Source organism: Falco biarmicus, chromosome 6, assembly GCF_023638135.1.
Source record: "Falco biarmicus isolate bFalBia1 chromosome 6, bFalBia1.pri, whole genome shotgun sequence".
Taxonomy (NCBI): domain Eukaryota; kingdom Metazoa; phylum Chordata; class Aves; order Falconiformes; family Falconidae; genus Falco; species Falco biarmicus.
In genome coordinates, this window is record NC_079293.1 from 27,763,214 (window position 1) to 27,781,413 (window position 18,200).

General features: G+C 38.5%; 1 protein-coding gene across 3 annotated transcripts in view; it reads right to left on the minus strand.

The window, feature by feature from the left end:
• The window catches only part of KIDINS220 (kinase D interacting substrate 220), an 80,721-nt gene that overhangs the window by 54,181 nt on the left and 8,340 nt on the right, over positions 1–18,200 (minus strand). For all 3 annotated transcript variants that reach the window (XM_056343243.1, XM_056343242.1, XM_056343241.1), the window contains exons 3-11: positions 11,990–12,088; positions 10,437–10,535; positions 8,843–8,941; positions 7,861–7,962; positions 7,157–7,255; positions 6,089–6,286; positions 3,975–4,073; positions 1,364–1,462; positions 868–966 (exon numbers count right to left, since the gene is read on the minus strand). In XM_056343243.1, coding sequence (XP_056199218.1) covers positions 868–966; positions 1,364–1,462; positions 3,975–4,073; positions 6,089–6,286; positions 7,157–7,255; positions 7,861–7,962; positions 8,843–8,941; positions 10,437–10,535; positions 11,990–12,088 — 993 coding nt within the window. The remainder of the gene's footprint in view (positions 1–867; positions 967–1,363; positions 1,463–3,974; positions 4,074–6,088; positions 6,287–7,156; positions 7,256–7,860; positions 7,963–8,842; positions 8,942–10,436; positions 10,536–11,989; positions 12,089–18,200) is intronic.

Here is an 18,200-nt window from a genome sequence, read left to right on the forward strand (position 1 = left end):
AATTCCTAAGCTTATGAACAGACTGTATGTTCCACATCATTTCAGATGTGTTATTTACTTGAAATACATCTTAAGGTATTCCAAACATCACAACACCTTACAGCAAGCATTTTTTCCCCTCAAAAGAGCATTGCAAAAGTTTCAGAAAAGACATGTGAAAAGGGAGTTCTTGTAATGCTAAAGCTAAGGCAGCCTCTTCTTTCTCAAATGTTTATAATAGCATCTTAAAGTTCATGGAAACTGTAATCTTTACTTAGAAACAAGTGTCTACGAGCAAATTCAGAAACCTGGTTGGAACAAAAGATACTGCTTGTTAAGAATGATTTCAATGTCTGTTCAAACTTCTCAAAAAAGCTTTCCGGTAAAAGTTTCCTTATCCCACCAAATCAACACTATTACTTATATGCCCTAAATATAATACTAAGAGGTTTAAAATTACCAAATGTTTCTGTATTTAAAAGGATTACAGTCAAAGTAGGTAATGCATAAGAGGACAGCAACAAACCATTCTATTTCTCCTTGGTATTGTTTAGTTTAATGCCTATTAATCAAAAACAAACATCTGTGACAAATCACAAACACTACGCTCTTTTTCAAATGTACTAAGAAATAGTATTCTTATCTGTGAAATTTTTATTGATAACCCGGAATTTTTTCTTTTCATATTACTAAAAGCATCCTAATACAAGCAAAAGATCAATATAGTAATGGTGAGAATTAATACATATTTAAATATTATAGTCTATTTAATTATTAAGCATATGGAAAGCTCTCTTTCTGTATTAGCCTTGACAGCTCACTACAATATTCTTACTGCGAAACTAAAATGATTACACATCCTAAAGTAAACAAATAGATATGCTTTACCTTGTCTACAGCAGAGACCTTAGCTCCTTTATCCAGAAGAAGCTCTACTATTTCAATATTTCTCATCTTGGTTGCCTTTATAAGCGGTGTTTCTCCGTCCTAAAAGGGAAAAGTAGGCATAATAAAAAGATCTCCATATACTCAAAACCAAGCAAAAACTAGCGACAGCATAACAAATTAAATCCCAAACACAAAAAGATAATTTTTAAATTAAATCTTACTGTGCAAGTAACAACACTTCAGCACGTATGTTATTGAAAGTACCCACACCTTCCCTGCTATGGAGTTTTAGTAGCAGGTGACGTTTATCAACAAAGGGGACATTACCACTGCTGAGAATAAATTCTCTATTTCAGAAGGGTTTGGGGTTTGGTTTTTTACAATGTGCAAGGTACCAACACTTGACAAACTGAATTTGGTGTTATGACCTTAACATCACACAGGAGTTGAGAACATACGTTAAACAAAGCAATTCATTTCAAATTCTCATCATTACCTTGGTACAAGTCTCAGTATCAGGGTTGCATTGCAAGATATCCCTCACCATTGTAGCATTTCCTTTCTCAACTGCCCAATACAATGCAGTTTTATTATCCTGCGGAAAAAAAAAAAAAGGAGTATTCAATGTTTACAGTTGGATTAATTTCAAAAACTGTATACAAAGTATTGAGAACAGCACATAATATAGCAAATTTAACACAATTCAGGGCAAAGGGCAACACCACCAAATCCAATTGACACACCAGCTGAATCCTGAGGGGGAATGACAATGTGGCTAGAGTACACAAGTCTATTTTAAAAACCTATGCCAAATATATTAAGAGCTTTAACAATCCAAGCAGATTCAACCTATCTTGAAACAACTTTTAAAATTATATATATTCAGTTGTAACTCAAATATACAAGTTTTCTAATGAAATAAAACAACTTTTTCCATAATGTTGTTCTGGTTTACCCCTATTATGTGAAGTCATGTTTCTCTGCAGTTAAAAAAATATTTTATTTATATATATATATATATATATATATATATATTCCTGTGCTAACCACTTCCAGGCCTTTACAAAATTTTTCCCATTTTTGTTCTCAATTTTACAGTGTAGTCTAATAAAACTCTTGAATTGGTTGGCTGGCCTAAAACCAGGCCATGCAAGCTGGAAAGCTGTAAAAGTAGATGGACATGAACAGCCAACCCCAAGTACCAGAACCCAGATTAGCCATACATTGTATCACAGAACCAGGGGAAATGGTTGATAGCTGCAAATCAACTTGTGTGATTTTTTTTTTTTTTCCCAGCCGTGTGTGCTGTCCCAGCAAGACTCCATGCCTGCAATCTTTGTGCAGCTTAGTGACTGCACCACAACTCTTTCTGTTTGAGGCACACATGTGCAGAGACATTTAAGAAAAGCCTCTGAACACATACCTGCTTCTAAGCAGGATTGTCACAGTTTCCCTTGCAGCCTTCTCCCTTGCTTGCTTCTTTCATTTCCAGTTCTTCCTCTCCTGCTCAAGCACTTCACAGCAAACTGAGTTTAAAGCCTTTCTTGCCAGTTTAACAAGCCTGATCATTAAGATTTCTTTCCTCTCTGGTCACCTAGGTTTCATGCCAACTGTTCTGCAGTCAAGTTGCTTCCAGAAAGATACCAGCCTGAGGAAGCTGTCTCCTCACTAGCAACATCAGCTGCACAGACAGGCACAGGTCTGCCAGATGCTCCCAGCTGGATTCTTTCCCCTTACCAGAAGCACTGGTAAGACCACCACCTAAACCCTCCACTGCCCCAACACTTGCTCCTAGAGCCCTATAGTCATGTTTTGTCTGCTCAAGGTCTCCCTTGACTAGTGTCCATATAAGATGAATGAGCAGCAAGGAACACAGTTGCTGGAAGGCTGGACAAGAACTGGAATGTCACAGATTTGGGCAGGCAGCAAATCTCCTCAGAACAGGTCTGGCTGACAGACAGGTGTTGGCAATGCCAAACAGTAGGGGAGTTGCTGAACACTAGTGCTCATCACTGATTTTGATACTGCGGGTCCTGAAGCAAGTGCAGAGCCACAATCTTCCTCTGATGGTACTGAAAACAACAATGTGGACTTGTTGATGCTGTGTCAACAAGGCCACAAACGTATTCTCTAGACTAACCACTGCAAATGGCTATACAGACACCCTCACACTACCAGCCACAACCCTCCCTGCCCACCATGAGGCTGGGTTCTCCTGCTGTTTCTGCACTGCCTTCATCATATCAAGATGTCTGAAAAGCTCCAGATTTTCAGACCCATGTCAGCAAAAAGCTGAGACACACAATTCCAGGTTTCCAATGGCAGGTTAAAGGAAGAGATCCAAACACTACTTTCTCTCCAAACTAAAAGCTTCTTGGCTTCTCAAAGAGGCTCTGCATCAATAGCGCATACTGAATCTTTGCAGCTCCCCGTGACTCAGTTTTGTGTTCGAACTCAGTAGAGCATATGTGCCCGCAAGCAGAGTGATTTGAATAGCTTCAAGCAAAAGAAAGTAAGTTGAATGTAACAATAAAAACAAGTACTGTGCTGAGTAAGAGAGCTTTTGGTAGAAGACTAAAATCAGTATCTTAATCATGGGACAAAAGAAGAAAGGGTGGGTAGAAAACACAGAAATCACTGACAACACCACTTAATGCAAGAAAGGAAGTTAGTGGAGACAAGAACCAACCAAGCACAGTGACACAACTGCCCTGACAACAGATATGATCTAAGGTGTATTGTACTTAATATATTGAAATTACATTAAAAATATTAAGTGTTAAAGTAAGAATAATATTAAGGGTTTTTTTTAAAAGTATTTCATCTCTTCAGTAGGGCAGAGGAAATAAGTTCAATTTACATCTTTTGCTTTTCAACCATTATACAAATTAACTGAAAAAAATGCTGCTTAACAAGTCATTGCAATTACATATCTCTTATATCTTAAAAACTGCATGGCAGTATGATGTATTTTTAATGTTTGATGGGAATCCGAGTTTCCCACAAAGTAAAAAGAGCAAGTTTTTAAAGCCCTGTTTTTAGAAACATGGTACTCAAATTCACATCCTATTTAAGAACTACTTTAACATTTACATTGTTGTACTTACCTGACCTCTGATATCTATATCAGCATATTTATGGAGCAGGGCCCTTACAATTTCAACATGACCTCCTCTAACAGCCCCAATCAGCACTGTATCTCCACTCTAGAAAAATTATGAAAGAATACTGAAGATTAATTAATACTATTTAACAAAAGAAATGCAACACAGAATAAAATATTGCTTAAAAATACACATTATGCCTACTTATATAAAGAAATCTGCACTCATTTTCAAGAGAACCACAAAAAAAACAGTTATCTCTGCAAAAAATGGGTACACAGAAGAAAAAATTATCCATTTTTTTAGTACAATTTTTCAAAGAGATGAAATATGTTTATGGAAAAACATATTATGGGAGCACCAAAAATAGGCCCAGCTTAAACCACCATCCTAAAAAACAACAGTACAAATTAATAATGAATATGAAAAAATCCAGCTGTTCTCTATACTCATAGGAAGACCAACCACTCACAGTAATAACCACTTTACAATCAGACAGGAATGTTGGATGTCTCCTTTAGCTGTTTCACAGCTAACAAAATATCTCCAAGTATTTTAAAGAATTTTATCTTTTTTTTGTGTGTGTGCAGATTTGACTGCTATCCTGTTTACATAGACTGTGCTGTTATAAAGAAAAGAAGGAAAAGGCTGATTTTATGTGAAATTGATCAAAAGAAAAAGATACTTGGCTGTGGTAAATGGAGTTGTATATATGTAAAATAAAGTTACAATTCTGTTTAAGGCTTCTGATTTTAATACACTTAAGGATATGTCAGAATTTCAGAAAATGAAATCCTGAATTTACCTAATACTTCTTTTATGATGAAGCAGGAAAAATAAATAGAAGTATAGCTAAATCACAGGTATGGAATTCAGTTAGAAACCTCAGTAGCAGTAGATCCCCTATTAATCAGTCATTACATACTTGGCTGCAAACCAAGAGATTTTCCTTATCAAAACCTACTCTCGCATCCAAAACTAAGACTACTCATTGCTTGCTTTATTTTTGAGATACAGTCAGCTGTACTTAAAGCTGTAATTTAATTTATCCTTCCTAAAAGCACAGGAATGCAGTTGTAGAATTTCATGCCAGAAGAGGCGGGAATGGAGACTGCAATGTATTTTTTTAAATATTTAAAAGTTTTGCTTTGATATGTGCCTGAGATTAAATCTGTTGTCACATGAAACACTGCAGCTCAGTATGTAACCATCTAAGAAACACACTAAGCTGACATATGAAATAAAGGAAAACGCATCCAAAAATCCTTTTAATGTGGCAAATATTAGGTTTTCTTCTCTTCTCTGAAACCCTAAGCAGTTCCATTTAGAGATTGGGAATTCAGCCTCAAAACCATATTGCTGCTCTAAACTAAAACACTGATCTTGACAGAGACACCTAAGTTCTAACCACCCACAGCCCCATGGTGCAGTGCTTGGACCACTTGTGACACTTTAGAAAAAAACCTTACTATCAAGAGGACATTGCAGACATTCCAAGGCACCTATATAAGTAACCACATTAATTCCTGAGTCACTAGCAAGCAGATTCACACTCTGGGCACTGCATGTCTCTACTGAACAATGAAATCACAGCTCAGGTACACAGCACACCTTTCAACAGTTACATCTACATTTTAACCCAGACCTGAAGTCTTCCTTTTATATACGCAAGTTTCGTAGTAAAAAGTTTCATTGTAAAAGATGTAAGGGTAGACACTGAACAAAATATATTCTTTTTTATAATATCCATTGTTCTATAATTTCAACAGCACTGCCACATGTATTAACACACAAAAACGCCACCCCAAACCTGCAAGTTAATTCAGTATTAGTTTTACGTTATGTACACAAAAATATACAAAAATAAATCATGTCCATGCCCTATGGAAACTCAGAATTCAAGAATCTCAAAGAAAGAAAGAGTAGCTTCTGTAGTTTATCCTTTACCTTCACTTACATCAACTTGTAACATAGCAACACATAAAAATACCCCTAGGTGGCAGAAAAATTAGAAAGCCAGAAAAACCATGTACCCACAAATTTGTGTACGCTGATATTTAAATATATATCATTATTTCATATATATAAAATGACAATTATGATGAAAATTTACTCACTCTATCAGGAATGTTCACATAAGTTCCAGCATCAAGAAGATCCTGCACAATTTCAGTATGTCCCTCCTTCGATGCAATCATCAAAGCTGTATTTCCATCTTTATCTGTCAAGTTTACATTTGGGTTTCTTTTCAGTATTTCTTTTACTGAGTCAGTATAGCCACCCTTCACTGCGACAATAAGTGCTGTCATAGAATTCTTAAAACAAAACAACAGATTTTACTGTACAGTGGATATAGAAACCATCATTACCTCAGCAGTTTCAGTAACGAAAGAATACTCACTGATATTACTTTCTTAGCCATCCAAATGTTACTTCAGTTTTATGTTTTAAAGTACCCTTCCAATGCTTTTTTTTTTAAAAAAAAGAAATAAACTAAGTACTATAGCAGAGAACACTTCAAACGCAAACAGTAAAGCATCAGATCAGTTTAACTCTTGAATGTTACACGCATGGTAAAGTTATTATCTTGTTATATGACAACACAGTATAATTAGAGCAAGCAGGTCTGCCTATCCCACTCACAAATGTGTTTAAGAACTTCAGAAATAATCATGTGAATACCAAAAGTTATCCACTTTTACCGATTCTTTATTTTGACAAGCATTTAAAAAAATAAAATCTGTTTTATTTGAAAACAAAACACAGCTGAAAATGTCTAAAAAATTTCCACCTTCTGAAAAGGTACAACAGTCTTTATTATTTTCAAAAGATGCTTTGCATTTGATTTACTTTTCAAATGGCACTGAAGAATAAATTGTTTGACATATCGGGCTTGGGTACAGAATGAATTTTGATAGTGTTAACCTTCAGAGAACAATAACTGAAATTCATTCATGTTCATTAAAATCTACACTTCACATAACAGTGTGTCAACTGTCTATATGACTCCCTAGTTGCATATTTTTATTAAAAGGCACAAAGCAGTTTAAATAACCCTTACAAGGTAATTATTCCATCATCAACTTTTCATCTTGTTTCATGGATTTCTTGGTATTTATATTATAAAATAAAACAGAACACACATGTATGTACCCACACCCTATCACCAGAAAACAGTTACTTACAGCTCCTTCTTGATCAACATCAGCTCCCATCTGCAGCAAGTATTTCACACACTCTAAATGACCTTTCCTTGCTGCCCAAACCAGTGGAGTGGTTCCATACTGAAAAAACATTTAGAACATTTTATCATATTGCTCTCTGTATCCCCCCTACAATCTAGTATTCATACTATGCTTTATTGCAGGGGTCCTCAAACTACGGCCCGCGGGCTGGATACGGCCCCCCAGGGTCCTCAATCCGGCCCCCGGTATTTACAGACCCCCCCCGGTGGGGGCTGGGGGGGGGAAACCAAGCAGCCGCAGATGACTGCCTGCCACTTCATCTGTGTGCCGGCCCCCTGGTTAAAAAGTTTGAGGACCCCTGCTTTATTGCTTTAGTTTTTACAAAGACATAATTCGGTCTGGTGAATTTTCAAGCATTTGAAAAGCCATTTTAACTTCCTCTTTGTAGACAATAGCTGTACATTATTTTTCTATGCAACCTAGGATAGCAAGGTTTCCAATAGCTTAGAGAACAGAAGTATGCTCCACTGAAGTAAATGTTCACAACCATCTCCAGCATACCACACAGATCCTAATCTTAAGGGTAAAATAAAACCGCAGGTGTTTTTCCCATCAAAAACTCATAGATTTTTTTAATAAAACTTACTTTTACAAGAAAGATATCAAGCATAAAAGAATTTGAATATTATATACATATAACTTACTTTGTCAGAGCAGTTCACTTTAGCTCCATGTTGCAGTAAGAGATGTACTACGTCTGAGTGGCCCCGTCCTGCTGCCCAAATAATTGGATAAACACTGTATTGCTTAGAATTGGGGAAGGAAAAAAAAAACAGAAAACCAAATACATGAAATAAAATTACAGTCTTAATTATTTTTCATGAACAGTATGGATCACAATGCTCCCAGAGACAATAAACCCACAAAAGAAGGAATATACAGAAATAAATCTAACTACACATCGGTAACCGTTGCCTAGTACATTGTCTAGGTGACACCTAGGAAGATGTCTACTGTTTTGAGGTAATTTTGGTTTGTAATGTCTTAAGGTTTAAAAATTCACATCCTTATCTTAATATAAACATAATGTAAGGGAGAAGCAACAGACAGCTATGCAATATCCTTAAGTAATCAGGACCGCAGACCAGTCACGCCACGCATGCAGAAGCTGCACATGCAAACCAGGTGGAATCAGCAATCAGCAAGGTAAAATGAAAAAAAAAAATCTAAGCAAATGAACTAAATCTCAAAATCTTAAGGTTTTTAATTCTCTTTCACATGTATCGTACATATTTATGTAATTAGCCCATTTGGTAACTGTTGTGAAACAACTAAAATGAATTGTTGTTTCCAAATTACACGTATTAGTTACTACATTAACTTACACAGATGCAGAAAAATTACAATTGTTATACAAGTAGCATTAGATACACTACTGATCTTTTCTATTATTTCCTCTCCTGCTAATTTGAATCTTATTAGGACTATACACTCACTTGCTTTAATTAAAAAAAATTAATCAAAAAACCAGTGGCTGTCATACAGATTATTAAAGCAATCCCTTTATATAGTTATTAAGGTTATACTGCAAAAACATGCAAAATGTTTAATCAAGATAATAAGATGAATGTACAATTCCAGATTTTAAACATCTGGGAGAAGGGGGCATTTAAGACTAAAACTTACCATTCCTGTGATGTTTGGATTTGCTCCTTTCTCAAGCAGCAGTTTAGCTACTTCAGTACGGCCTTTATATGATGCCCACATCAGGGCAGTCCACCCTCCCTGGCGAGTACAATTCAAAGAAATGCAAAAAATGAAAAATACTCTTTAGAATCCTAATTACTACCTTTTCTTTCATATTGTATTTGTCCTAAATCCAAAACACTGTAAAGATTAATTACACAACCTTGTAATCCTACTTATGTAGGGTAAATAACAGAACACATATGAAAGTACCAATTTCCTGCTGTGTAGAAAACTTGGGAGTATACCATGTCCTAAACGTTCCTGAATTTGCTGTAAACACAGTTCAGACTTCAAGCGCATACAAATCTAGTCACTGGATAAACAAACCAAAAAAGAAAGCACTATCTTCAAACAAAAGTCTAGAACCCAAATCAATTAATATGGAGTGTTTACTTTTGATCTGTGTAACAGACAGCTGGCCTTTGTACAGTAATTATGTAATGATTTGCTTCCTCATGAAAAAGAAGTGAATTGTGTCCTCTTAAGGGAGTAATAAAAGCAATGAACTTCAAACTGCATTAGCGTGTTCATTGAAGTTTGTAAACTAGGAGACAAGAAGTTTCACTACCTAAGGCATTTGACAGATTAGGTAACCAAAACTTAGTCTAAAATAACAGTATGTCTCTGATAATTGTAAACACAATTTTTATTATAAAACACTTTTGAGGAGGTAAAAAATCCTTCTCAGACTGACACTGCCCTAGAAATCAACCACTGGCCTCGTGGGTGTGCTTAACATTAGGCTTATGAAAAAGTTAGGTTAGCAGGACATGGTAAGATGTAAGATGCCTCAGCCTTCAGACAGAATAGAACTTTAATTGAAGGAAGCACCTCAGTGCTCCCCTAGTGGTTTTCCATACTCTAACTTAAGCAGAATTAAATTGGTCCTTCCAAGTACCTAATTCCTTCTTCAGTCAATGGAGACAAGACTATACCTCTTCAGAGGCATCTAATCTTCTAATCATGTAAGTAACTTCTGTAAGGCTTTATGTGGAGTGGACTAGAGCACCCACTTTCCCATATGAAAAATTTGGGAAGACGAATGAAAAAAAATTCCAGGATATCGAGAACAAGGACTACTATGTGAGTAATCACAATTGTCCAGAGGAAAAGTAATTGCGGACAGGTACCCTCTGTGAAAAGGTAAAATTTATTTTACCAGAATACTGTAAAAAAAGCCATCATCACAAAAAAAACAACCACAAAACAAACTAACCCTCCCTCCTCAAAAAACTCTCCCCCACAAAACACAGCCAAAAATCCAACTGTTCTTCAGTTTAACCTTTTTCCAAAGCAAATTAAGAAGAAAAAAACAGCCCTAGAAGAAAACAAGCTGCCATTAACACTAAAACAACTATTTTACAGCTGTAAAACCAACATTTAAATATATATTCTTTTCCATTTTAACAGCAGAGTACATAATTTAAGAATAAAAGATCTTTGATTTGTTTTACAGAACTGAAATCTCCAACTGCCAAAACTGTTGTTCTTACTAAGAACTACTTTATTTTTACACTAGGGCAGCACATACCAAATCCCGATGCTCCAAACTGACATTGTAGTTGAGTAGCTCTGCTACAATAGCTGCATGTCCTTCTTTCGCTGCTGAAATAAGAGCTGTCCAGTTATCCTACGAAAAGAAAAAAAACAAACATTTAAAAAGCGATATTCAGTATTTCAGTACAATTACCTTGTTTTTCAAGTGTTTAACGCCCAATAGGAAATCTACAACTCTTTAAAAAAGCTGCTGTTTAAAAAAAACAACAAAAAACAACACCAACCAAAACACACAGAAAAGTACTCATACATTACCTGCCAGCTATACACATGAAAATACAGACCAACAACTACTGCAAAATCTCCCCTCCAATTATCTCCTTTCCCACCCAATATCCATCACCCTCCACTCGTCACTTCACTGCTGGTTAACTTCTTAAAAAATTTATGGAGGAAGCAACACCTACAAAAGATTAGAGAATGAGGTCAAGACATTGAGAACTGCTGGGTGGGGATAAGACGGCAACCAAGACTACATAAAAAGGTGGTGTTCTGTCACCACCCAAGTGGAGCTAATAGGCAGCACCCAAGGGGCTAATATGCAGGGGAATTTGGACCACAGCTCTTAGATTTAGGATCACTTCAGGAGATACGTTTCCTCTTGCATTACACTTCCCTTCCATCCACTGCTCAAACCACGTCCAGGTGCAGACTACTGTTTTATGTGCTATTCACACGTAAATACAGCAACAGTTCACGTGGTAACTGTTCTCCCTATAAGAACTGTAGCATTTACAGCAAATATAATAAAATGTCTCAAAAAAGACAGAGACTTTTTTTGTTTGGTTGGTTTTTTAGAAGTGACAGGTTTCATACCAGACCTTTTCTGGATGTCTACACTGCTAAAATTAAACCAGGTACAGAAGAATAAAATACAACCACCCAAGCAACATCCTTTCCCTGTTTGTCACTCTTCATTGGAATATACAGACCTTTCAAAACTTTTTAACACCACCTCTGTCCTATTCATCCTTTCTGGGCATCTTTCACCTAGAGTCAACCTCTTCTGTAAAGGCAGGAAGACAGTTCATAAATTTGAAACCCTTCTCTGTCACTGTTCTGGTTTTCACCTGAAATAACCCTTTAACTGAAATCCTCCCTCAGTACTTATTGGAAAACACCAAGGCCACACAAAAACAAATAAAATAAATAAATAAAATATCCTGACATACCACAACATCACCAAGATGAGCAAAATCACCCGGACCTCATTTTTGATGCTGAATTTCTCTATTCCACCTGCCTTTTTATGTCAATGACTGCCAATCCTAAGAAATCAGCAGCAGCATTCAGCAGAGACCCTCAGACATTTAAAACATCTTAAATATCCCTATTCTTCATGAGGAATCAAATCAGAGAAATACAGAGCAAAGCAACTTTGGATAAAATGTCTCTTATATGTCACTGTTTTCCACCTTTTTTTCTCCCTCCCCTCAGCTCTAACCTAAATTCCTTTTCTTTGCCTGCCTCTTGAAATTTCTTTTTCCTCTGCTGTTAGGTACCATCACATAAAGCACTAATACTTACTGCATCTTCCAAGTTGCAATTAGCTCCCTTCTTGAGAAGCTCCTGGACAATTTCTAAATTGCCTTGCTCAGCAGCCAACATGAGCGGAGTCTGGCCATTCTGAAATCAAAATGATAGGAAAAGTGATGCATTGGGAAACAATGCAAATGACACACACACCAACAATCAAAGGCCATATACTATACAGGAATGTTAAGTTGTTTCTACATTTTAACTGCCAGTGAGAAGAACTGAAAAGGACTGGTTTTCAAACAATGCAGTAAACTTGCAATTAAAATGGAGAATGTGGCATTAAACCCTGTACCATAAGAGATTAAAAGAACCAAAACCAAAAAAACCCCAACATTTCAGCCATTAAAAATGGCTACCAGAAAAAAGTTACATTGCTAAATATCTTTCTTTCTGAATGATTTGCCCACTGAAGACATCTCTAATACACCCCGTACATCTTTACATCTTGAAGTAACTCAGTCACTTGTTCAGAAGTACATAAATCCAATGTATGAACAACAATGGCCATTAAAACATGTACACTGATTCAGAGTAACAGTAAGATCTCTTGCTGAAGCCTTGCAAAAAAGTCAACCTATATACCATACTTTCATCTGACATTACATCAAACACAGACCAAATTATTCCTGCCCTGTGCAACACAGGTTTTTAACAGACAGCCTCACCTCAGGGAAAAGATAGAAAAGCTGTTTTATTTGCCTTCAAGGACATTTTCAAAGTCAGCTACAATCTGTCACCCTTCCATTAGCCTATTTCTGTGTCAGCAAACTTCTGAGATACAACTGCTCTGCACGACCACAGTGGGTTTGCATGGCAAGGCTTTGGGAGGGGGTGGGCTACAGAGGTGACTTCTGTGAGAAGCTGCCAGAAGCTTCCCTCACGTCCACCAGAGCCAGAGCCAGCGCCAGCCGGCTCCAAGATGGACCCACCACTGGCCAAGGCCAAGTTAACCAGCGATAGTGATAGCACCTCTGTGATAGCATATTAAAAAGGGGGGAGGGGGAAATAAATCTGTGCCAGCAATGAGAAGAGTGAAAGTATGTGAGAGCAACAACTCTGCAGCCCCCCAGGTCAGTGCAGAAGGAGGGGCAGGAGGTGCTCCAGGCACCTGAGTAGAGATACTCTTGCAGCCCATGGTGAAGACCATGGTGAGACAGGCTGTGGAGGTTAGCAGTGGAGCAGATATCCACGCTGAAGCAAGTGGATGCCCAAAAGGAGGCTGTAACCTCAGGGGAAGCCTATGTGGAAGCAGGTTTGCTGGCAGGACTTGCAGACCCATGCCAGAGAGGAGCCCAGGCTGGAGCAGTCTGTGCCTGAAAGACTTGCACCCCATGGGGGGGACCCATGTTGGAGCAGAGCAGTTGGTGAAGAACCGCAGCCCATGGGAAGGACTCACACTGGAGAAGTTCATGGAGAACCATCTCCTGTGAGAGGGACCCCACGCTGGGGCAGGAGAAGAGTGTGAAGAGGAAGGAGTGCCAGAAACAACATGTGATGAACTGACCATAACCTCCATTCCCTGTTCCCCTGCCCCACTCAGGGGAAGGACGTAAAGAAATCAGGAGTAAAGTTGAATCCAAGAAGAAGGGAGGGGTGCAGAGAAGGTATTTTTTCTGATCTGAACGGTAATAAATTAAACTAATTTTCCCCAAGTCGAGTCTGTTTTGCCTGTGACAGTAACTGCTGAGTGATCTCTCCCTGTCCTTATCTTATTCCACGAGCCTTTTGTTACATTTTCTCTCCCCTGTCTGGCTGAGGAGGGGAGTGATAGAGCAGCTTTGGTGGGCACCTGGCATTCAGCCAGGGTCAACCCACCACAATGATGAAAAGTAAAACTTAGTAAATTTGACAGTAGATTTGTGAGTTTCAACAAGCTTAATAAACAAAAAGAATTTGTCCTGCCCTCTCTTCTGTCTTTTCTCTGTACCATATAGAAACCTCAAATTATCTAGTCTCTAAATAATTCAAAAGTTACATCTTAGGAGTTATATACCAGCAACTTCCCTGAAAAAAATAAAAATCAATGCAGAATCAAAACACAGTAACATCACTAATCTTTGTTAGTAAAACAGTTAACAGTTAAGATTAATAAAGATATTTGAGGAGTTCTTTCTGCTCTTTATATATATATATTTTGAACAAAATAATTAAAAAAAAATTAAGTCACAGAAATGCACTGATTCTTTCAAAAAAGCTTTCCAGCCTATGAGCTACTCCCTAACCAGACTTCACAGAATCTTCCCCACGACATTATGGATGACAAACAGTATTACTTGTGACACGATATAACTTAATATCTAACAGTGTAATTTTTTTACAGGAAGAAATTATGCTCTCGTATAAGTTTATATTGTTATAACCATACACTGTATACATTCAAAATGGTATCCCTGCATAGTTCCTAAGGTATATTTTGTATCAACAAGCAGCTGTATTTAGGTCTGGACACAAAAAAACCCCCTAAAATGCTCAAAAAATCAAGAGGAAGGAAAATACTATTTTCTAGAAGATAATAGCTCTCCAGAGGAGAGAACAGTCATAACTTTTGCTCCTTAAGAAGAGTTCTTTATTTGCAAATGAATATTTTGGGAATACAAATGCCAAGTGATTTGGGAAATCACGCCCAACCAATCTGACTGCCTTCTGTGATAGTATCATTGGCTCGGTGGATGAAGAGCTGAGATACTGCTGAGCCCACCTCTAACAAGGATTTAGGCACTGTCTCCCAGAACATCCACACAGACAAACTACTGAAGAACGGACTAGATAAATGGACAGTGAGGTGGACTGAAACTGGTTCAGCTGTTGGGCTCAGAGGGTTGTGATCAGCAGCACAACATCCAGCTGGAGGCCAGTCACTAGTGCAGTACCACAGGGGTCAATACTGTGGCCCTTCATTAATGACCCGGGCAATGGGACAGAGTGCACCCTCAGCACATTTGCAGCCAGTACAAGACTGGGAGGAGTGCCTGATGCACCAGGTGCTTGTGCTGCCATCCAGAGGGACCTTGACAGGCTGGAGAAACGGGCAGACAGGAGCCTCACTGTACTGAATGTAAGTGTCCAGGCTTTGGAGCTGGGGGAGCTGCACAGAGCCTCTGTGAAAAGACGCTGGGCCTGCCCTGTGCTGGACGCAGCAAATTCCGCTCAGGACACAGGACTAGGTAACCTCCAGAGGTCCCTTCCAAACAGTGCTCAGCAATACACAATAAAATCCCTATTTTAGCATGAGCATTCTTCTTATCTCCTTCTGAACAGTTACTATTGTTATCATTGTGATTGTTGTCTTCCACAGGTGGGTAACAGAAACTGAACAAAAGTATCTCTGGTCAAGAGGATGTTGTGGGTAAGGAAAGGATCCCCTCCTGTAAGACGTGTCATACAGTTGTAGACTAGGCTCTGGTATTCTTAGCCGGATGTAAAACTTTTCTATAGGGGTACTAAAAACATCCTTCCCTTTTTGCTAGGAGATTCTCCAATACAGTTTCAATGTTTTAGCAAATAATGGAGATTTGCACCAACACAGAAACAATCCCTGTGACACCTAGATTAAGTATCAAAAGTTGCCCAGGAGTCTAGACACTCCACAACAACTACATGCTTATATTTCTCACAAGTATATCTGTACATCACAGCCAAGTGATGGCCATGCTGTTGAGAGGAATTACCAGCAGAGGGAACAAGCTACTCCTCAGATACACATGAACCTCACCACCTGGCATGCAGTAAACACTCTGAAACAAAAATTCTCCCATCTCAATTACCTCAGCATATCCAAATTATAAAGAGGCACACCTGTATCTTTTTAGGGAAACCATTCAGCAGTGTTACCTTACAGATTAGCTCTCTCGCAGTCCATGAGAGAATGGAAGATTCAGAATTGAAGATGCATAAAGTACTTCAGTATCAAAAGCAGAGAAGCAGAAAGAAAGACACATCAAAGGAAACTGAAGGCTGTTAGGATCAAAGTGTATCAGACAAGGCAAGCATCTATCATTAGCTGTTAAGTAATCTATGTATCTGGTGTCAGAGAAGAATGCACACAGGGAAAAGGATGTGCAGGGAGAAGGCAGAGAGACTGAGACTTGTTCCACTTAACTGCAACTGCTGGTGTAAATCCAAAAAAACCATCCATATGCAAACTGACTGGAACATCCCAATGTTTCCAGCAACTGATCACAGCCAAGATATAAAGGGTTGGTAACAATGTGGGTGATCCTACCATTGGACAAGTCACTACAGCCTGGGAGGTCCTGCCACTAGCAAACCTTGGCTTGTCAGAAGTCTTTTTAGATCTACTCCACTGACATTCTCATTTTGGTATTTTGTTTTTACCCAAGAAGAAAAGACATCTTGGCAGGTCCAGAACTGGAAACAGAATTTGCACTCAATGCCACTGAACTCCAGTGAAGAGCTACCACTTAAAAAAAACTCTTATCATTGATACATACAAACAGTTGTTGTCCCTGGGTTTAACACTGATGCAAACCATACATGTCTCCAGAAATTGCCTTCTCCAATGCAATATATCAGAAGACTGAAAAAATTCGGTATCAGGGAAATGATCTCTGCAAAAAAGGCAGTTACTGAAACCCAGGAGTGCACTTAGTCCCATCAAAAAGAGAAGTAAAATTTAGAAAAGGTGGTGAAGGCAGTGACACTGCTGAGATAAAGTCAACACAGACTATCCATCTAATTTTGGCCATGCTGTTGAGAGGAATTACCAGCAGAGGGAACAAGCTACTCCTCAGATACACATGAACCTCACCACCTGGCATGCAGTAAACACTCTGAAACAAAAATTCTCCCATCTCAATTACCTCAGCATATGCACATGCACAGCATGAAATAAATGTGTCGACAATGAGAGAAAACTGTCTTAATTGAAGCCAGAACTGATAACTACAGTAAGGCTAAATTCTGTACATTGGTTTCACAATTGCATGATGCTTTTTGGTTTTGAGTGGTATATGCCATTCGACTTCTTTCCAAAAATATTCCTGCCATCTTATGCAAATTTAAAAAAACAACGCAGCAGAACAAAACATGCATTTTCGAAGACTTAAAAAAAAATAAAAAAAATCAGAAAGCCGCTCTTCCATGCACTGTAAGGTATGTATAAAAACTGCCTAGACTGTTAGACTCAGTGGGTAATTGCCAACTGTTCACAGTAACGGATGCTCGTCTGGGAGGGTTTGATTTGGGGCTAACACTGTAGCATCTTCATCAACATAAACCATGAAACAGAAAGCGCTCTAATCAAGTTTACAGACTGCCCCAAGCTATGGAGAGCAGCTGATATGCCTGCAGTTCAGAGAAAAGGCCTGACAACCCCTCTGCAGTTCAACAAAGGCAAATGCAGAGAGACTGGATCAGACTGACCACAGGCAACAGTACTGGCTAGGGACGCCTGCCTGGGGAGCCACACTGCAGAACCAGGCATGGGGTCCCAATGGACAAGAGGGCCACAAGTCAGCAGTGTGCCCCTGCAGCAACAAAGGCAACTCAAATACTGGGGTGCATTAACAAGACCACTGCTAGCCCTCTACTCAACACTGGTGAGGCTGAATCCAGAACACAATGCCCCATTTTGGGCTCCCAACAACAGAGAGATTGACAAACTGCAGAGTCCAGCAATGGGGTCACTCAGATGGTTATGAGACTGGAACACAAGACATGCAAGCAGAAACTAAGAGCTGGATTTGTTCAGTCTGGAAAAGGGAAGAGTAAGGGGGCATTAACATCAGTCTTACCCGACTTAGAAGGGGAATCTTCGGAGACAAAGGCAGATTCTTCTCAAGGGACACACAAGAAGACAAGAAGCAACAGCCACAAGATGCAGCAAAGGATATTCCAATACAACGTAAGGAAAGGAAAATCTTTTTAAACAAAGACTGGTTAAGCACTGGAGAATTGCCCAGAGAGGCTGCAGGTTCTCCAAGCTTTTAGGGACTTTCAAATTTTGCCTGTTAAGTCCCTGAGCAACCTGATATAACAATGAAGTTAGTCCTGCAATTTGGAGGAGACTGAATACAATGACCTCCAGAGGTCCCTCCTATCCTGAATCTTTCTGCAAATCTGATTCTCTGAATATCCTATGTTAAGTTGACAAGGTTCCAGATCTACAACACTATTTAGAAAATCAGAACAAAAATAAAATTTTATGATACAAGTTGCACATCCAGATGAAAGAAAAGTC